This window comes from Doryrhamphus excisus, chromosome 7, assembly GCF_030265055.1.
Source record: "Doryrhamphus excisus isolate RoL2022-K1 chromosome 7, RoL_Dexc_1.0, whole genome shotgun sequence".
NCBI classification, from domain to species: domain Eukaryota; kingdom Metazoa; phylum Chordata; class Actinopteri; order Syngnathiformes; family Syngnathidae; genus Doryrhamphus; species Doryrhamphus excisus.
In genome coordinates this window covers 14,981,235-15,002,803 of record NC_080472.1, presented here as the reverse complement: position 1 = coordinate 15,002,803, position 21,569 = coordinate 14,981,235, and the positions used below count along the sequence as shown (strand labels likewise).

The following is a 21,569-nucleotide window of genomic DNA, read 5'->3' as shown; positions in this document are numbered from 1 at the left end:
CACTGAGTACATAAAAGGCTCAAAGTATAGCAATGTGATTGCAGGGAAAAGTAATTTAAAATTGCTTTAAAGCATTTGGAATTATTTTTTTTAAACCTCTCCGAATAGATTGCTGTCGTAATACAGCATTATGTGCGTCATCGTAATTACGGCATGACGTCTTACAGACCCCCCCTTTTGATTGGTCAATTGTCTTCCAATGAGCTTGTGTGATACACATTTAGAGGCGGAGCTTTGCTCTTTGTGTTTGGCAGGTGTCTCGCAGCTGGACTCCATTAAATACTGAAGTTTACCAAATTAACTCAGTGAATACAATATCTAAATGAATACTCGCAATATCTGAAAAAATAAATAGGTAGACGTACATAAATAAATAGGTAGACGTAATGGTTCTCCATAGGAGAGGTGAGTTGCAAACTGACACGTTAGCCAACACACTTCAGCTAATACAACCGTAACCGTACAATAAAGTGAATGATGAACACAAGATATGTTCAATATCAAATATCAAATCTTTACTATAATCATATGTTAAAATGTAGTAAAACTATGATAGCTTTTCCCCATCAACAGTACTATGTTGAAATGTTTTTTACAGTTGTACTATTTTGAGCCACAAGAGGTCAGAAATGGACAGCTTTATGGCATTGCTTTCGTTGTGAGTTGGTCTAACTCCAATATTAGTATAATATAGATATGAAATATTAAGAGTTTAAAAATGATTTTATGCTTTTAATATACGTATGAATATTAATATAATGAAATATGTTCAATCCTCATTTGCCTTATCATATCAGGCATTTCCTTCTATTTCTTTTTCTTTTTTGTAGTTATGCATACTTAAGTCTTACACTCTTAAAAATGCTGGGTTATTTTTTTGACCCAATCTCTGGGTTGAGCCTGTTGGGTCATTTAATTGGGTTATTTTTATTGAGTTGGGTATTCTGAGAACCCAATTCGCTGGGTTATCTCTGTTGGGTGCTGGGTTATTTACTGCTGGGTTGTGATTTCCATTATATTGTGCTGGCTTATTTTGGACAACCCAAAGCGTTGGGTAGAATTTTGGACACGCGCAACAAAGCCCCGCCCACAAACTTACTTCGTTCGGATCCCACGTTTCATCTGAGGATACCAATTTCAGCACGGAGCAAGGTTTGTTACATGCCCACTATTGTTTTACCGTAGAATTGACTTTATATTATTATATAAAGCTTCATAAACTTGTAAGTTCGTGAAGCACTGTTGAGTACTAGCTTCAGGAATTGATCGGTTAACCTTGGCAAACTTCCATTCCCTCCAAAAGTGGCAAGCGAACACATTCGCTGGCGAGCTATGTAGGAACCAAACTATGTTGTTGAAGTTACAAGAGACATGCACTATGTGTGATAGTTATGAGGACAACGTCAGTTATCTCGTCAATTTGCCATTTTATGTGATATCAAGTTAAAGAATCTCGTGAATTAATACGAGCGTGCTGATGAACCGGTGTTTTTTTTACGCTAGACTGCTGCATGCTAGCGGGCTACCGTTAGCCACCGATAGTCCACTGTATACTTATCAGTTTCAACTAGTTTGGGCGCGAATTCGACGACAGTTTTGTAAGTCGCATATAAATGTGGAGAATACGTTTGGACTACTGAATCTTATTTCATTTCATGGTATGTTTGTTCTTATGGACCCTCTTTGTGATGTTTCAGTTCGCTGAAAAGCATCTATGGATGAGTTTGTCAGTTCCAAATTGACTGAGTGGCAGCTACCAGGGCTGATTGAAAGGTAAGTCATCTTCATGCCTTCATTTTATGGGTATTGTTTTACAGTAGCTACTGTGCCTACTATATGTTCTATACATAAGAAATGGCGGTGGGTCAGTCACTGTAGCTTGTACCAATACCCAAATTTTGATTTGATTTTGATCCATCTTGTGATTCCAATATATATTGCTGTTACATATATCAGCCTGCGAGTCAAAAAAGTTTGCTCACCACTGCTCGAGACAATGATGACAAACCCTCTATGGTACACATTATGATCCCAATTGGTAAAAAAAAATGTTTGGGGTGTTTTTGTGTTTTAAAATAGACCAAGTAAACATAATCAAGACATTTTCTTAATATTATGTTAGGGTTGATTGCAATACGACAACACTGCACAGTAGTGAAACGTATTGAAAACAAGACAGTTGTATCTAAAATTGTAATATATTATATTATTTAAAACTCATGCTCTCAACAATGTTGTAATGAACCCATAATTGTCCTACAGATGCCAGGGGAGAAGTTGCCCTGACGCTGCTGCCCATCCTGCTCCCTCCGCCTGTGTTTAAAAAGGGCAGGAAATTGGTCCGGGCGAGTATTCAGGAGGTGAAGAGAGCCTTCATCGATGTTAAGCCCGTAAGTCATTTACCTTTCAATAGAAATTAAAATGTAAATGAATTGTGAAATGACTCCAGTTGTTCTCTTACACAGTTGTAAAGCAGGACTCTTTTTATGAGGAGCTACTTGAAAAGATTGTATTTCGTGGAATGTGTGACAACGTAACATTTGGCTGTGTTTCTCATTTCATGAAGCACTATTCTTACAAGTTGTAACTTGGTGTAAGTTGTTACTCCGTAGTGATGTGTGACGTATAAACCACAGACCAAACATAAGACTGGCCAAACCCCCTGAATAAATTGTTGAACAACACGCCATTGAATTTACGGGTGTCGTACTTCTCCCTGTAGAATATATATTGAAATAGCTTCAGTAGAGAGCTGATGACAATTGCTCTGCACTGCTAGAAATACTTACAAAATACTTACCTTTTTTTTCTTTTCTCATCGTAGGTCGGAGCTAACATGGTGGAATACTTGCAGCAGGCTGAGCCTCTTGTTCTATGTATATATCACTCTCTCATAGCTGTCCCCCTCACTTGTTCTTAAAATGTTATTTTTTTGTACGTAATTTGTTCATATGTGAAGGAAATGTGAGTTGTTCTATTTGTATGTTCTGGAAATGTTGAATTGTAATAAATATTTAATTGTTACATTGGTGTCATTATCATTGTAATATATTATTAATTGTATTAGCATACAATAAAAAAAAATATATATATATATGGTATATTGGCAACCCAACTTGCTGGGTTGAAATAACCCAGCCATGCAGTAAATATGAACCCAGCGTTGGGTCATTTGAACAACCCAATGTACAACCCAATTGTTGGGTTAAGAGAACCAACCCAACTTGTTGTGTTAAAATAACCCAACGCGAGGTTGGTTCTATATTTAACCAGCGTTGGGTTGGGAAACAACCCAGCATTTTTAAGAGTCTATAGGTGTAGCTGGTCACACACAAACGCACACCATTGTTGTTTTTCTTTTTATCTTACCAAACGTCATCACCTTTTGTGCAACAGTAAAATCTCCACGTCATGTCTTTTGGTACACTTGTCCTTTAATACAACTTTTTGATATTTTTTAAAGGTGTACATAGTTTGATTCAACTTTTAACAAGTGTCATCTTCTTACAAACGACCTGATCTACCTTTTTTCAACAAGCAAATGTCTGTTAGATGGCGAGCCCCTCCCATTAGAGTCACTTCTCCTCTGTGGTTGCGTGCCCTGCACTTTTATGTATGACTCCATAGTAACAGGCTGAGAGCCATGCAAGCTGTCCTGATAAGAACGTCTGGTTACCACTACCAAGAGGATGTTGCTGCTGCTGACTGCTCTCATCAGTCTTCTCTGGTCGGAAGCAAGTCGGTGCTCAGCGGCAGGTGTTAACTTCACCGTGGAAGGAAACATCCGCCACTTGGTCTCCACACCTAATGCTGTTTACATAGCAACAGCAGAGAGGCTTTACCAGCTGAATCGCGACTTGAGTTTGGTCCAGACTGTGAACCAGAGAGGGGTCCTTAGAGGTAAAAGTGAAACTGCACAGTTTTACAGAGTCACAGAGAAGGATAAATGGAATGCAACCTTCAGCGTCAACGTACTGTTGCCTTTTGTGGTGAATGGAACTCTCATCAGCTGCGGTGTGACGGACAATGAGTGCGGCTACTGTGAGCTGCTGGCCTTGGCCAACATCTCCAGGGTGCTCTACAGGGAGCACATCCTGGTGGGGCCTTCTAGGCACACCAGCGCATCTGTGGCCTTCCTGGTGTCTGTGGCCAGCAAAGGCTTTTACATTCTGACCGCCATCAAGCAAAGCAAAGACCATACCTCACAGAGCATGTGCCCCTCTTTTTCTGAGACGGTGTACCTCCATGACACCATTCACAACCAGGATAAAAAAGCAAGTAACCAAGGAGGCATCTTTTCCTTCTCTGGTGATGGCTCCAACCCACTCTTTAAAAGCAACGGGGAGGCAGATTTTGTGGATGGATTTCAGATTGATTCTATCATCTATCTTTTTGCCAATGTGCCTTCTTCCAAAGCCAGCAGTAACAAAGTTCGCCTCATATGGCTCCAGGCCGAAGCAAAGAAAATTGATACCATGAAGTCGCTTCGTGGTGCATCCCTCATCATTCCTGGGAGGAAAAGCAGCAGACTCGTAGCCTCCTCGGTGGTCTTGGCCCGGGCTCATTCTTCACTCTGGGTTGGTGTGTTCAGTGTGGACGGAGATCCGACCAACACCGAGCTGGTTCTGTTTGATATCACCCCTGATCTCAACATAGCAGCAGATAAAGATCAAGACTTCTGCAGCGCTGTCTCCTGCAGTGAGAAACACCCTCAGGTTGGTTTATCACCTGTGTTACCAAATATTGCTTTGCAGTGACAGTTTGGCTGCGACAGTATGTACATTAATGGGTTAGATATAGTGACGAGTGTGTTGGATTTGCATGTATAATGTCAGTGTTTGTACTTCCCAGCCCAAAGTGCTGCAGCCTAAGAAGGTGCTCTTCAGGCAGACCTCCATGACGTCTGTACTGGCTGTGGCACAAGGCACATGGCTGGTCATCTTTATTGGAACAGGGGATGGCCAGCTCATTAAGGTGGGTCTCACTCCCTTTTCATTCATTTACACAGGACCAGGAATAATTGAACGTCCTGTAGTAGCCGTGGAAAGTTTGTCCATGCAAACAAAAGCAATTTTATAGTCAGCATGTGCTATGAGTGATCCTGTCACAAATCTGTAGCCCTGCCTAATTGATGGACCATTTCTAATGCTTTCTGTATGTTACTTTTTTTTTTTACCTGCATGAGATTGTAGTTGGATTATTGCTGTTCTTCTTTGTTAAGACAAAAAATGGTCATAATGTTACATGCTTGCTTATTAAGTAGGAAGTAAAGCAGGGACAAAGTGTCACTAAGGGACAGAAATGAAGTAGTACTGGGTCTAAGGAAAGTTTTGTTCTTTCATCACGATGTCTCACGCTTCCTCTTTCTTAAATGTACTGTCCTTCTACTCCTAAACTTTTTTTAAAAACCCTAAATATAGGAACTACCACTGGTTAGCATAAGTTACCAATAGTGTTTTAAAAGAATATTAGTAAATAAACTATGACAAGTCACCATCATTAGCTGACTAACAAATACATGTTGATTCAGTCGGTTACATTGAAATGTTGGGTGTTGTGTTTATTCCATTGAAATGTGCCTGACACACGGAAAAATCTGCCTGCAAGGTTTTGGTGACGTGTGCGCTTTGTGGGCTCAGCCAATTTACTTGTGCCTGGTCTAGAATAGACCAGACCTGGTCGGAGCTAGCGAGGGTCATGAAATTGTCACTGCGCCTGAAAATGTGGACACCTCCTCTGTTGCGCCCCCATGCCAAATTTGTGAAATTAGAGCCCCATGTGATTAATCATGATTAAATATTTTAATCCATTGACAGCCCTAGTTTTTAGTTATATTCATTCATTCTCTACCGCTTATCCTCACAAGGGTCACAGGGGGGTGCTGGAGCCTATCCCAGTCTTTGAGGCGGGGTACACCCTCGCCAGCCAATCACAGGGCACATATAGACAAACAACCATTCACACTCACATTCATACCTATGGACAATTTGGAGTGGCCAATTAACCTAGCATGTTTTTGGAATTTGGGAGGAAACCGGAGTACCCGGAGAAAACCCACGCATGCATGGGGAGAACATGCAAACTCCACACAGAGATGGCCGAGGGTGGGATTGAACTCGGGTCTCCTAGCTGTGAGGCCTGCGCGCTAACCACTCGATTACCGTGCAGCCCTTTTTTAGTTATATAATGAATGATATTGCAAGAAGCAGCAGCTTTTGTTTACATTAGATGTATCGATCATGTCGTAATTTTTGATGAAAATTATCCACCACAGAGGACATTTCGAAATGTGTTCCGTCTTAAAAAATTACAAAAAAAAACCCTGAAACTCCAACAAACTTTTTGTTAAATGCTCAAATTATACATTTAAAAACAGAATAAGTGCCCAAAAGCTCACTGGTTGCTATGGCAGCCACATCAAGAAGGCAGGTCGTCTTCACTACACACTACACAAACCCCAACAAAGCTCATACCACTTGAAAGCCCGGGATGTCCTCACCAGAGAACAACAGGTTTTATTATTGTAGCGTGTTCAGCATTTGAAATAAGGATGTCACTTACAGAGAAGAAAAATGCATTGCTGGGTGTCAGCAGGCTAAGAGGCAAGGCAGCATCCCATTAACAGTAATATATCCAGCAGTTGATCACAGGCTTCTTCACAAACACTAATGGCGGTGGTCATTAGCTTGGCAATCTCTGAGAGCCGTCTCACCCACAACGAATGCAACTCCACCCCCGCTGAATGTCATTTTGTGAGGCTGAGCTTTTATTTATAGTTGGCCATTTTTGTATCTTGCCAGACTTCAGGCATGTGATAATGAATCATCTTCCATCTTTGCTACTTGTTGTCAGCTAAACGTGGACAAAAACCATGGCACCACTTGTCCCACAGTGCTTTACTGGACTGATGACGACAGGAAAGTGTTTCCCAGAATGCATCGAGATGAAGTGGATCATAAACATCTGTATGTGGCCTTTGGTAACATGGTATGTTTTTAACCAATACGCACATATGCATATCACAGAGAACATTGTTCACAGTTGCTGCGTTGCAGGTGCAGCGTGTGCTTGTGTCAAAGTGCCACACACACGAAACCCTGCGGGACTGCTGGTATGCACAGGATCCAAGCTGTGTGTGGTGCAGCACCAAAAACAGGTAGGACACGTCATTGGCATCGTCATTCACTCCTAAACATGGTGTCGATGATGGAATATTCTCTTGTCAGTTGCACGTTTAAGGATGAATGCCAAAACTCCAACTGGTTGTCCATTCTGGATGATTACCAGCCAAAGATGATGTCCTACAGTGTTGAAAAGCTAAGTGGTGGTCAGGTACGAGTTCCCTATTATGGACAGTTGACCCGATCCTAGCTAGTTGAGCCCTCCTTGTGTATATATACCCACACTATGTAAGGGCAGCTATGTAAAATAGCAGGCTTCACTGCACATCTTAAAACACAGCTCTGACATACTTTAGTCATTGCTCCAGACATTGTTTTTCTTCAGCAGATCTAGCATGATGTTGCTGTTAAAATGTGACTGTAATGTTAGCACTGAGGTTCACAAAGCTAATCTAGTGTTGTTAATGTCTCAGTTCCCCTCTCAAGTGTAGGCTGTTATAACACTCCGCCCCGCCTTCCTCAGATCAAGCTAAACGTTCACACAAACGTGGCTGTGGGTCCAAATGCAAGCTCCATCTTTTCCTGTCATTTCTCCGGAAGTTCTGGCGAGCTTTGCAGCAGGGTCGGCCTTCCCCCTAAGTTCCCAGAATGCAACTGCATCATTCCAAATGGCACACTACCCAGCAGAGGTCAGCGACTTAACAAATCGCTGTGGTTCTGTATATATGCACATTTTTTCATCTCCCTGTGTCACATTATATTTGCAGGAATGAGCGTTGCTGTGAAAATCAGACTGGCGTCGATGAGGTTTTCTGAAACATTAAACATAATGGCGTGTTCTGACATCAAGGGGTCGCCTACTACTGCTCTGTGAGAACAAATGTCACATTAATATAAGAATGTACTTATAAAATTGGGCAGATTTGTCTTGAATTTGTGTGATTAAAATACTGTTACTTCCATGTTTTTATAGTGGATAATTAATAACATGATCATTTGCATTTTATAGTCTATCTTCCTTTAATTTGATTATTTTCCCGTTGATTTGATTGTGTTCAGCCACAAAGAGCTCCGTAACTGCATTTCACTGCTAATATTGTTCGATGTTAAAAAAAAAACTGTGCTTATGCTGAATTTTAATGTTATATTTTATGTGACTCAACTAAAAATATCTTTTGTTTTGTTGTCAGGTGCCAACGATGTATTGAGGTTGGATGCGCGTGGAGTAAAAACGGCTGTTCCTGGGCTACTGCGGGAGTCATGAATGTAAAGATGGACATTTTCATTTGTCACTGATAAACTAACATCAGTTAAAATATGCTTGTAAACATCACAATCAATTGAAAGTGTCCATCTGCAAACCTTGCCCTTTCATCAATCTGAATGGATGCTGTTAGCTGCACAGTTCTAAAGTAGACATACAGTACATAGAGTGAGAGATTTATTGGTAAATGTCTTCCAACAGGAACGTGTTTGCAAAACAGTACAGTCAGGAATGAACCTTTTGGTAAGTCAACTGTTTGAATATTATTTGTCTAAATTACAGTGGAAGACACTGTACTTTATGGCTTTTTTTATGGTTAGAAGCCAGAGATCTCCTCCATCACCCCCAGCATTGTGTCTTTCTACGGCCACAACAACGCTGTTATGTCAGGCTATAACCTCAGTCATGTGACCAGGGTGAGGATCCAGACCAACATGGACTGCACACCACGGGAGTGAGTGTTCCAGGACTACATTGTGTCAATCTTGTGTTTTGTTAACCCATTGTAAATCCACAGACCATAATGACTATTAAAAACCATAATCACATTGAGATATTTAAACATATAAAGCTGAATTCAAATTACTAAACGACATGACGTTCCCATCTCAGGTCTCCAGTGTGGTTCAACACGGGCATGGACTTGATGTTCCACATTCCCGCCAATGAAGGCAAAGGAACAGGCCGTCTGTGCGCTGTCCTCCCAGATGGTAGTTGCCACGGGAACAGCACAGTCACCTACATGTCCTCCCCGTCCTGCACCACTGTCACACCAAGCAGCACCTGGAACAGGTAAGAGTAGCTAGTGTGTGTGTGTGTGTGTGTGTGTGTGTGTATGTATGAGTGTTCACCAGGCAGACTGCAGTCTTTGCTTAATACATTATTCCTGCTGCTTAAGTGCTGTAGATAATGTTTCTGTGGCTTCAGCTGTGGTTTTTGTCATTTTCCTGAAATATGATTATGTACAGTTATTGACATTTAAAAAGAATATTTTTCTCGTCATTTTAAATGTCAAACATTTTTAAATGAACACGCAATGTGGAGCATCTGCAAGATAGCAAAGTTGGTGTAAGGCAGGGAAAAATCAAAGGATGCAGGAGCAGCCTTGCACAGCTTTGTATTATTATTATTAGTATCAATATTTCAGCTTTTTCTTTTTACATTCTCTATATTTTGGTTTAATTTTATGTCTACAATGTGCCATAGACCAATAAAAAAAGAACCACAGGCAACAAATGCCCTTGGGTTACACTTTGGTCACCCCTGGTATAATGTGTTTCTCAGTGTAACAAGAATAACGTCAAGGCGGTCGAAGTGCCATACAGCATGTGTGAAAACAGAAATAGGAAAATGGAACGAAATAAATTTAAGATAACAAAACAGATTGCATGTTTGCCTTGTAAATGCATCAGTTTCCGGGTTTGCGAGTCATACTATTCCCCTATGTCAAATGTCTTTCACCATCACAAGTTCCCTTTTTCAGTTGCAACATCTGAAAGTGCTACTTCTGCACTCCTCAGTTTCAAGGCCCCATACAAGCATGCAGACACACAATAAAACAAATGACAGTCTAAATGTTGGTAGGCAGCAAATACATTTTTGCAGGACTCTGAAAAGTTATAATTCCCAAGACCAAATGGTCAGCTATGTTACTACCGATTTTAGTACTGAATCCTTTAAGACGGAACATAATGTGCTCAATTCCATGAAATTGACTGCCATCATTGTTGCACACCCGTCTGTTAATTTGTGGAGCTACAAATGAGTTGTTGTTATTCATTTGATGCTGTTCTGTATTTTGTAGTGGAAAAAGAAAAATCACCCTCACAGGAGCCAACCTCGAGGTTGTGGACACTATCTTGCACAGTCACACCCAGCAGGAAGTCAGCCTCTTCATAAACAGAAGCTCTCAAGTGAGACAACACACAGGAACGCATGTAGACACATCTTTGCTGACACAGGCTAAAATTATGCTCTGCGTTGTGATGTTTGCTGTGAATGACGAGGTGGAAGGCTGCAATTCTTTCGCCAACCGGAGGAGGCGTTTATTTTTCAATGTCAAAAGTCAAAGTCAACTTTATTGTCAAATATGCTATACATGCTCGACATACAGCATACATGAAATTTCAGTCCTCTCGGACCCCCGGTGCAGGAAGTAATAAATAATAAATTTCCAACAACTAAACTAAATTAAAGAATTAACAGTGTGAGCAGTACAACCGGACATAAGGTATGAACAGTGGTGCAAATTAGCATGGGTGAGGTGAGATTAAAATGAACAGACATGAGGTATATGTAACAATGGTGCAAATGAGCATGGATGAAGTGAAGTGTGCAGTCCTGAGGTAAGTGTGTGCGTGGGCAGAGTCAGAGTCAGTTTCTTTGTGCACAACATATAAAATGTACAGCAACGTATGTACAGTACTCTCATGCACACGTCTCCTACAAAAAGAAAACCACATGAAAAAAACAAACTCCTAAAACTAGCTCAACTAACAGCAGTAACTTTCATGAGTTGTCCATAAATGCTGTACATAATACAAATACATAATATGATATTTTTACACTCTGGGAGTCCTGCAAGGGAAAGCTAACGGTAAAATACAGCCGAATAGGTACAGATTCTGGAAGAACTAGAACGCTTTTTGTGCTGGTTATCTCGTGTAGCTGATGTATAGGAGTCCACAACCCAATACAAAGTGATGAAAAATTACCATAATGACAAAGTCACATGACTAGAAGACCTTTAAAAGGAGACTAGCATTTGTGTCACAAGATGACTTACTTCAGTGCTAACAGCAGCCCAGACATACACCTACAGTATACGCATTGTATATACACAATTTGTATTTACTTCAGCAACTTAAATGTAGATTTTATTTCATAACTAGTTGAAATTCTTGCAATTGAGGCCGCCGTGGTGTAGTGGTTAGCGTGGAGGACTTTGCGTGGACTTTGGAGTGGACGCCTGGGGTTTGAATCTCCACTAGTAAGCACCATCGGTATTCGCGAGGAAGGGCATCCGCAATGTAAAGGGCTCAAGACAAAAATCAGTATGCAATTCAGTATGAAATTCATGCAATTATTTCTTCCTGCTGCTATGAAAATGCCAGTTAAAGCGACAGCATCCTACACAGATCATATATTGCCTGTACATTAGTATCTTACTGATGTGTTTATGTTTGAATTTCAGAGTCTCACTTACCATACCCCTGCAGCTCAAAGCACTCAGAGGGCTTTTACCAGTTTTCTATCTCTAAAAGTTGCCAATGAGTCGTTGCAATGCTCCCAGTCCATCACCTTCTATCCAGACCCTCAGTTTACAAGCTTCACCTCCAGAAGGACTGGGGATGGTGTCCGCTTCACTATACAGGTACCGCTCACTTTTCAAAGTACACACACACCACATACACCAATAAAAAGTACACATTTGTATGTAAGCGTTTCACCTTCCAGAAAATGTCAGATAACCTGGAGATGAGCATAGAAGATGTGTCAGCATTGGGCGTGTATGAGGGAAAAGACTACCCCTGCATCATGAAGAACAAAGAAACCAGCAACCAAACTGACTTTTTCATCTGTGAAATTCAAAGCGCACCTGACGCTAAGTTTAAGCAATTGAAGGTAGGTCTATCGGGTAGAAAACACACCAGTACGAGTCACATGAGCAGTGTGTGTGTTTTCCACACAGGTTATATACGGAGATAAAACAGTTACGCTGCAGAATACGTCACATCTGCTAACTCTGATGCTGCTCGTCCTTTTGCTCATACCGTGCATTATACTTGGTTAGTAGTGCCAAAGTAAATTATTTATAAGTATTAATAGTCTATACAGTATATTTGAGGGTGGACTTGACTTTTTTTTTGGTCTGTCAGTCGTGGTGATGGTTTACCGACGCCAGCAGCGGCAGCTCACTGTGAAGATGAATAAACGGATGGAAAATCTGGAGCTTGACATCCGCAATGATATCAGACAAGGTGTGTCACACTGTTACATTTTGAACTATATATGATGTATTCTTGTTAATATTATCAAACATTCATATACGTATGTACAGGTGTCTGCATTACACTACCTGACTGCTACACACTTACCTAGTACCTACATAATACATAATAGTGGCAGTCCAACACTGGCACTGGATGCATGCACATAGTACTCAACTGTCACTCATTCAACAGGTTTTGTAGATCTGCAGACCGAAAAAGCTGACCTGATGGAAAATGTTGGCACGATTCCTTTCCTTGACTACAAGCATTTTGCGTCCAGAATCTTTTTTCCTGAGGTAAACGGCAATATATTTAAAAAAAACTTAAAAATTAAAAAAATACCTCATAATATACACACTGAGAGCGGAGCAGCTTCTGACACACTTTCTCTTATGCATTTGTAATTTCTGCATGGTGTTAGCTGTCATTTTAATGCTATTTTCGAAGCTTTTTGTCAAATCTGAAAAATCATCAACATATTCAATACAGACAGCATTTTATCATTCAATAATTCATGAAACGAACAAGCTTTCCAGACCAGACTCCATGGTCAACCCAGTTTTGATGCAAATTATAAAAAACATTTACAGTCATGTTTTTTGGGTTTTGTCATTTTAGAATGAAGCTTTGATGGCGTCGTGTTTAGCAGACGTGGGTCAGGTAAGGATGGACGCTGACGATACATGACGTACATGATGTCTACACTGTGACTCTGACTGCGGATCAGGTCTCTGTGAAGGTACATCTGGACGAGTGTTGCCAGGGCTTGTCCAAGCTGATCCGGGACCCACTCTTCCTTCGGTCCATGGTCCACGCTGTGGAGGAGCAGAAGACTTTCACCATTAAAGACAAGTTAGTATTCTCATCTTTGCTGGGCACAAACAGTCTTATCCACTTCCTCTTCTTTATTCCCGTTGCTCCAGGTGTGCATTGGCGTCCCTGCTGACCGTGGCGCTCCACAGCAACTTGTCGTATCTGACAGGAGTGATGGAGGTGCTGCTGAAAGATTTGATGCAGAAAAATAACAACGCTCAGCCCAAGATGCTGTTGCGGCGCACCGAGTGCACAGTGGAGAAACTACTGACCAACTGGATGTCCATCTGTCTCTATGGCTTCTTGAGGGTGTGGCGCTCTTTTGTCATTTTGGTCATTTTACATTTTTTTTTATGATGGTGGTAGGTTTTAAGGCCCTACATAAAATAGGACATACTGTATGTATTTTTATATTATATATAGATACGTATATTAGATCATGTTTTTTTGTTCATTTGAATTCCTGGTACAACTCATGGTACATTTATTTAGATTAGATTAGATTAGATTAGATTAGATTAGATTCAACTTTATTGTTATTGCTCATGTCACTGGTACAGGGCAACAAAATGCAGTTAGCATCCAACCAGAAGTGCAATTTTATAAGTACATTAGTAGTAAGTATGGACAGATCTATGTAAATAAAACTATACAGGCTATGACTATGATACAGTGAGAATATGTACAGGGGTATAAATGACTATAATATGGCTATTGTAGATTATACAGATTATAAACAGTATGGATATGACAATATATAATAACAGTAATATGTACAGTATTGCAGTGAAGTGACTAGAGTAGAGTATGGTTATTGCGGATTATATAAATTATAAACAGTATGATCAATGAATCAACAAGATAGTATATGTACAATAGTGCAATAGTACAATAGTGCAATGAAGTGATGGGGGGGGGGCATAGATCAGCGGGGGGATGTAAGTAGTGGAAGGGGTGGGCAATGGGGGGCAGAGTTCAGCAAGGAGACAGCTGTTGGGAAAAAGCTGTTCCTGAACCTGGTGGTTCGTGTCCGTAAACTCCTGTAGCGCCTCCCTGAGGGTAGGAGGGCAGACAGTCTGTGTGCTGGGTGGTGTGAGTCTTTGGCGATTTGTGATGCCCTCCTGAGACAACGCTTCCTGTAGATGTCCCCGATGGCAGGAAGTGGGGCTTCGGCAATGCGTTGGGCAGATTTGACTACTCTCTGCAATGCCTTCCGGTCCGCGACAGAGCAGTTCCCATACCAGGCTGTGATGCAACTGGTTAGGATGCTCTCGATTGTGCATCTGTAGAAGTTCACCAGGATGTCTGAAGAGAAGTGGTTCTTCTTCAGGGTCCTCAGGAAGAAGAGGCGCTGGTGAGCCTTCTTGACCAGGCTGGAGCAGTTGGTAGTCCAGGAGAGGTCCTGTGAGATGTGGATCCCCAAGAATTTGAAGCTGGCCACACGCTCCACTGTCTCACCGTTGATGGAGATTGGTGGATGCATGGCAGCATTCTTCCTGAAGTCCACAATGAGTTCTGTTTGTTTTTGTTGTGTTGAGTCGTAAGTTGTTGTCCTCGCACCACGCAGCCAGGCAGTCTACCTCCTCCCTATAGGCAGACTCATCGTTGTTGTTGATGAGGCCAATCACTGTAGTGTCGTCTGCAAACTTAATGATGGCATTGGAGCCATGTTTGGGTTTGCAGTCGTGGGTGAAGAGAGAGTAGAGCAGGGGTGCTCACACTTTTTCAGCATGCGAGCTACTTTTAAAATGACCGAGTCAAAATGATCTACCCACTACAAAAATGCAAAACATCTATTTATTTTCAAATGTATTGAGGATTATTTGTACGTACAATGTATGTTGATGTACCTTTCATAACCAAATGAGCCAATATTGCAAAACACACATAATTAACTTAACATTTTTTGTAACTACCTGAGTTTACTTTGATGACTTGCACTGAATTGAATCAGCCAGGGATGCATAGTCCGGACAGTAGCTGCTGATAGCCAGCCTCAAGCACACTTCCAAATGTTTATCAGTCATGGATAATATCCGTATCATAATATCCGTATAATATTCCATATCCGTATGGAAGTGATATGTTTTTTGCCTTTTTACTTGGTCCAGTTTTTGCCTTTTTACTTGGTCCAGCTCTTTCACTCATTTTAGTGACCATAAACTTTAGCGAGGGCTTAAAATCTCGCAATACGCCGACTAGCTTAGCACTTTGCATCGTTGTTTACGCATGAGCGGTGACCTAAAGGTCAAAATTCAGTTGTCATCTGAATGGCTGCCCTGTATATCAATCAAGTGACGGTGTAGTGGCTATTTGTCCTTCTCCAAAACAATAAACGTAACCTATAATCAAACGGCCACTGATGCACCATGGGTTTGTTTCACGCAGGCAAAAGAGTCAGTCCAAACAATCCTGTTCCGTTTCTTCTTTCCTTTTATTACCAAGCAAGCAAACGAATAAAAAAGGAACAAGGGCCTTTTCCTATTGCCTCTCTTGCTCTGGTACAAAACCATAGGCCCACCCCGGTGCATGCTGGTCCTGTGAGCACCGCCTACCTAAATATATTGCAGGTGCCCAGGGTGCCATCCAATGAAACAAACCCACAAATCAACTACTAATTAACCCCAACAAAATATGATAGACAAACAAAATAAATAAATAACCAACAAGAAAATACCATCAAGGAATCCAAACAAAACAACAACAACAAAAAATAAATCAACAGATATCAAAAACCTAGGAACACACCAATAAATAGCTCCTACAGACGGCATTGATGCTGGGATGATATTTTTTTAATGTCACGCCGCGATCGACCAGCGATCGACCAGTACCACCTACGCGATCAACCGGTAGCTCGCGATCGACTTAATGAGCACCCCTGGAGTAGAGGAATGGACTTAACACACAGCCTTGTGGTACTCCGGTGTTTATGGTGAGGGTGGAGGAGCAGTGGTGGTCCAGCCGAACATGTTGCGGCCTGTTGGTCAGGAAGTCCAGCAACCAGTTGCAGACAGGAGCTGTGATGCCCAGGTCTGTGAGTTTGGCTACTAGCTTGGAGGGGATGACTGTATTGAATGCTGAACTGAAGTCTATGAAGAGCATTCTGGCATACATATGTGTCCTTATTGTCCAAGTGTGAGAGGGCAGAGTGCAGTGCTGTGGAGACGTTTAGACGTTAGTTTCTTGCAAATAGGGTCTAAACTTTATTATTATTTTTATTATCATTCATTATGATCTTACAAAGTCATTACACTCTGTTTCTCAGAATGGTAAAACATACCAAACATTCTGTACTCTTCATGTCCTTTGTAAGGGGCTAAAGTTAACAGGAGAAAAAGATCTTTTTGTGAAAAGATACATTTGAAGCGTAACTACACTGTAACATAACACATAACACGCTTAAAACAGCTCCACCAGTGACATTGAGTGACATTTCTTACACACAAGTAAGGAAGTGTGTTGTTTCAGTTAACCGCCCATTTCACACTTCAGTTGTCAGTCTAGATTGAACCAGCCCAAGGTTGTGCCACTTCTTCAGTTCCTCTTTTTGCGAGCTGCATCACGTCTCCGTTTGACACGTCCTTGCTGCTGTCTTTGCACAGGAGAGCGTTGGTCAGCACTTGTTCCTGCTGGTGAGCGCCCTAACGCAGCAGATCGCCAGAGGACCGGTGGACTGTGTGACGGACAAAGCGTTGTACACGCTCAGTGAGGACTGGCTACTGTGGCAGGCTCAGGACTTCAGCTCATTGGTACAATCACAGCATAATCTCAACCATCTCCACCAATGACTCCGTCTTGGCTTGGGAATAATGCTTGGGAATTTACTTATAAATATGTATATGCTGAAGAACAGCAATTGCACTTTACAATACTACTAATATATGTTAATAAGTTACTCAAAGACAGAGCAAATAATAGCCAAGCATGGTATATAGAAGAAGAGCCAAAACACAGCATCTGTGTGCATCCTAGTTCATATAGTCGAGCTTCCTTTGTAGGTAAAAAAGTGAGCAAAGCATAGGAAACTGTGCACAATTAAAATGATAAAGTTGTTTCATATCTGTACGGGTCGTCCTTATTGAGTTCTGTTGTGCTGTGCAGTGCAGCCTCAACGGCGTAATCTAATCTAAGGAAACAGATCAGTTTGCTGACTACCACCCAACACAGGTTCCGCCTTAACCGCAAGTCTCCACAGCGACAACAAGATTGACTGATTTGTCAAGTGGCTCACATCATGGAATCATCACTTTTATTGCTTGTGTTGTTTGCAGAGGCTGAAGGTGTTGTTTGCGGTGGGCAGTGACGGGGGCGTCAGCGAGCCTCTGGAGGTCATCACCCTCAGCTGTGACACAGTGGAGCAGGTCAAGGAGAAAATCCTAACCACCTTTAAGGCCAAGTTTGGTTTCCCTTACAGCAGCCCTCAAAGGAGTGTTTATCTTGGTAAGGGATTGCAGCACGCCATGTGCCATCTGTACAAAAAGTAGGTCATATTTCTTATTGCAGAGTTAGACATGGATGGATCTTTCATTGCTCTTGAGGAGGTCGATTCAAGCTCCCAGGTTATCGGGGAGGTGACCATGCTCAACACACTCAAGCACTACAAGGTAGCAATTTACAATCATTCTTGTGGGGTTGTGTTTTTTGTTTTTTTTTGTCTTGTCATTTTACCATTTTGGGATACTTCTCAGGCCCCTGTTGAGTGTGTGTGTGGTTTCCCCCGTTTTTTCACCAGAAAGGTGCACTAGAAGCAAGTTGAAAAAAACAAAAAAAGACGACATACCCCTTATGTTTGAGGTTTCCCCTTTTTTTTGACCGAAAAAGTGCATTAGAAGCAAGTTAGAAAAAAAAAAAAATTTTGTCAAAAATGACCGCCCTCACAGCTGGGATAGGCTCCAGCACCCCCGCGACCCTCGTGAGGAAAAAGCGGTAGAAAATGAATGAATGACCGCCCTCAAACTTTGGCATTTTAAAATCATGTATGTCAATCATAACCCCTTACGTTTTTTGTCAAAAATGACCGCCCTCAAACTCCGGCATTTTATGCCATTTCTGGATGCTTCTCGGGCCTCTGTTGAGTGTGTGTGAGGTTTCCCCCGTTTTTTTTTCCACCAGAAAAGTGCATTAGAAGCAAGTTGAAAAAAACTAAAAAAAAAAAAAAACATACCTTATGTTTTTTGTCAAAAATGACCACCCTCAAACTCTGGCATTTTATGCCATTTCTGGATGCTTCTGGGGCCCCTGTTGAGTGTGTGTGAGGTCTCCCTTGTTTTTTGACCGAAAAAGACATTAGAAGCAAGTTGAAAAAAACGACATAAAAAAAAATGACATACTAACCCCTTACATTTTTTGTCAAAAATCACCGCCCTCAAACTCTTGGCATTTTATGCTTTGGATGCTTCTCGGGCCCCTGTTGAGTGTGTGTGAGATTTCCCCCGTTTTTTTCCCACCAGAAACAAGTTGAAAAAAACAAACAAACAAAAAAAAACCTTACCATTTTTGCGAAAAATCAACATCTGAAAAAAATAAATTTCCAGCATTTTTTGGGATGCTGCTGAGAACCCCATGAGCATGGGGGTGGTTTCCATTCCATTCCACCGCAGAAAAGTGCAGTTGAAGCAAGCTGGAAAGAAAAAACCAAAAAACAAAAGGCTAACCCCTTACCATTTTTGCAGAGATCAACATCTGAAAAAAAATGTATTTCCTGCAGGTTCCAGATGGAGCCACAATCAAAGTGCTTTCAAAACCACCTTCTCACAGCCCCCAGCCGAGTCTGAAAGGTAAGCTGAGGGGAAATATCTTCATCTGCGTGACAAACAACCTTTTCAGTGTCACCAAAACATCTCCAAATGCAAAAAGTTAGCCTAAAATGGACCTCAATTGTTCTTTTGTTCCTTCCAGATGATCAGGACTTCTCAGGGAAATACTTCCATTTGGTGAGAGGCTGCTTGTCAAGTGCATCATCACCTTTTTGTGATGACATGACAAGTTTAGCTTTTGTTTTGTCCCGTAGATTGATCCTGAAGTGGATGAGGACCAAACAAAGAGCCCAGAGAGGAAGAAGTTAAAACTGAAGGAAGTGCACCTCACTAAGCTGCTCTCAACAAAGGTACCACAGCAACACAATAGTCCAGGTAAACAGGAAGTAACACGTACATGCGTCTGTCTCGAAAGGTGGCAGTGCATTCGTTTGTAGAGAACCTGTTCCGGTCTGTGTGGGGGATGCCTCACTGCAGAGCGCCACAGGCTGTCAAATACTTCTTTGACTTCCTGGACTCTCAAGCCGACAACATGAAGATCCCCGATCCAGATGTGCTGCACATCTGGAAGACCAACAGGTGTGGATGATGCTTTTCTTATTGGGGGCGGGCCGTTCAACGAGTACACTTTGGTTCGATTGCAGTTTGCCTCTGCGCTTTTGGGTGAACATTCTGAAAAATCCCCACTTCGTGTTCGACATGGACAAAAGTCCACACTTGGACGGCTGCTTGTCCGTCATCGCTCAGGCCTTCATGGACTCCTTCTCCCTCAGCGAGATACAGCTGGGGAAGGTAACGTGAATAAGTTAATGATTTGGAGTGCATGAGAAAGTGTTAAGGAAAATGTCTGACAATATAAACGGATTTGCTTTAATAGACCACGCACCCGGCAACTATGTTTTTTACACTTTCTTTTCGTGCAGCACGCACCCACCAACAAGCTGCTGTACGCCAAAGACATTCCCAAGTTTAAGCAGGAAGTCAAGGCATACTACCGGCAGATCCGAGAGCAGCCACCAATCACACACTCAGACTTCCACCGCTTCCTGCTCGAGGAGTCAAAGGTGGCGTTTTAGCAGTCAGTATCTTCTATTGTTTTCACCACTTAAAGTGAAGACGTTGGAATGTTTGTTTCAGAAGCATGAAAACGAATTCAATGAAGCTGCGGCCCTCAAGGAGCTCTACAAGATTATTCACAGATACTTCTCAGAGGTCTGTTTATTTCTCATCTCATGCAATCAGTGTCTCATCACACCAGAAACCACGGGTTGGCTATCAGATCGCAACATTCTGCACCGTTTATCTCTCTGCTACAGAAAAAATATATCAAAGATTGTGACATTTGTGAACTCATGCCTTCCTGACACCAGATCACAGACAAACTGGAGCTCAATGGCGCCCCTGCTGAGCTGAAGGAGGAATTACATCAAGTCAAGAAGATGTTTGATGGACTGAAGAGCTGCTCCTGGGGCTGACACAAACAAGCACAACGTTTTAGCGTATTTATAAACATCTTGTTAAATTAAAGCTACACAATACATTGCAATGCAACGATAAATATTTGATTTTTATAGTTTAATGGTCTTGCTGTTGTTTTTACTTCCACAGTATCTGTCAAAGCAGTGAATTCAAGTACCGAACATATTAACATAGAAACACACTTTTGGAGGTAGCGGGAGAGAAAGATACATTGTTTGTATTCTTAAGATAGCGTCTTTATTACATTTAGCTAGTATATTATTATTGTTTTGTTTCCCTGGGTAGAGGTGTGCTGTTAAAGATGATCTTATAAAATTGGTGCATTTTTAGACTAAGTATATGTGTATACTAAGCTGTGGAAGTGATGGTCTAGAGCAGGGGTGCTCACACTTTTTCAGCATGCGAGCTACTTTTAAAATGACCGAGTCAAGATGATCTACCCACTACAAAAATGCAAAACATCTATTTATTTTCAAATGTATTGAGGATTATTTGTACGTACAATGTATGTTGATGTACCTTACATAACCAAATGAGCCAATATTGCAAAACACACATAATTAACTATTAACATTTTTTGTAATTACCTGAGTTTACTTTGATGACTTGCACTGAATTGAATCAGCCAGGGATGCATAGTCCGGACAGTAGCTGCTGATAGCCAGGTTAGCCAGGCAAACGCACTTCGAAAAAGACATTGTGAAAAAAAAGTCCACCTCCCATTCCGTATGGGAGTGATATGTTTTTGCCTTTTTACTTGGTCCAGCTACTTCACTCATTTTAGTGACCATAAACTTTAGCGAGGGCTTAAAATCTCGCATTCGCTGACTAGCTTAGCACTTTGCATCGTTGTTTACGCATGAGCGGTGACCTAAAGGTCAAAATTCAGTTGTCATCTGACTGGTTGTCCTGTATGTCAATCAAGTAACGGGGATGGATGATATTTTTTTAATGTCACGCCGCGATCGACCAGCGATCGACCAGTACCTCCTCCGCGATCGACCGGTAGATCGCGATCGACTTAATGAGCACCCCTGGTCTAGAGACAAGGACAACTCAGGTGTAAGGCTACCAATACTGTTAGAGGTTTAAGCCAGCTCTTGCCTAGGTAACTCAGCACGTCGGTCTTATATGGATGTGC

The 21,569-nt window shown here is 41.6% G+C and overlaps 1 protein-coding gene across 3 annotated transcripts; it reads left to right on the top strand.

Moving 5' to 3' along the window:
* The first annotated feature begins 230 nt into the window (after positions 1-230).
* Positions 231-21,422, top strand: plxnc1 (plexin C1). 3 transcript variants are annotated; one of them, XM_058077738.1, is made up of 32 exons: positions 231-405; positions 3,628-4,715; positions 4,852-4,974; positions 6,853-6,987; positions 7,056-7,156; positions 7,227-7,332; positions 7,645-7,810; positions 7,889-7,991; positions 8,312-8,387; positions 8,587-8,628; positions 8,706-8,839; positions 8,998-9,177; positions 10,190-10,298; positions 11,579-11,758; positions 11,842-12,009; positions 12,077-12,173; positions 12,264-12,365; positions 12,570-12,673; positions 12,996-13,037; positions 13,117-13,229; positions 13,301-13,499; positions 16,796-16,942; positions 17,465-17,633; positions 17,697-17,797; positions 18,901-18,970; positions 19,092-19,126; positions 19,204-19,299; positions 19,365-19,528; positions 19,594-19,741; positions 19,873-20,013; positions 20,087-20,161; positions 20,320-21,422. In XM_058077738.1, the coding sequence occupies exons 2-32, from the start codon at positions 3,690-3,692 to the stop codon at positions 20,422-20,424; spliced, it is 4,557 nt and encodes a 1,518-aa protein (XP_057933721.1). In that variant the 5' UTR covers positions 231-405; positions 3,628-3,689; the 3' UTR covers positions 20,425-21,422. The 3 variants fall into 3 exon arrangements, with proteins under 3 accessions (XP_057933721.1, XP_057933719.1, XP_057933720.1); XM_058077736.1 differs by having other exon boundaries at positions 13,105-13,229; positions 20,320-21,421; XM_058077737.1 differs by lacking the exon at positions 231-405 and having other exon boundaries at positions 3,312-4,715; positions 13,105-13,229; positions 20,320-21,421.
* The last annotated feature ends 147 nt before the right edge of the window (positions 21,423-21,569 follow it).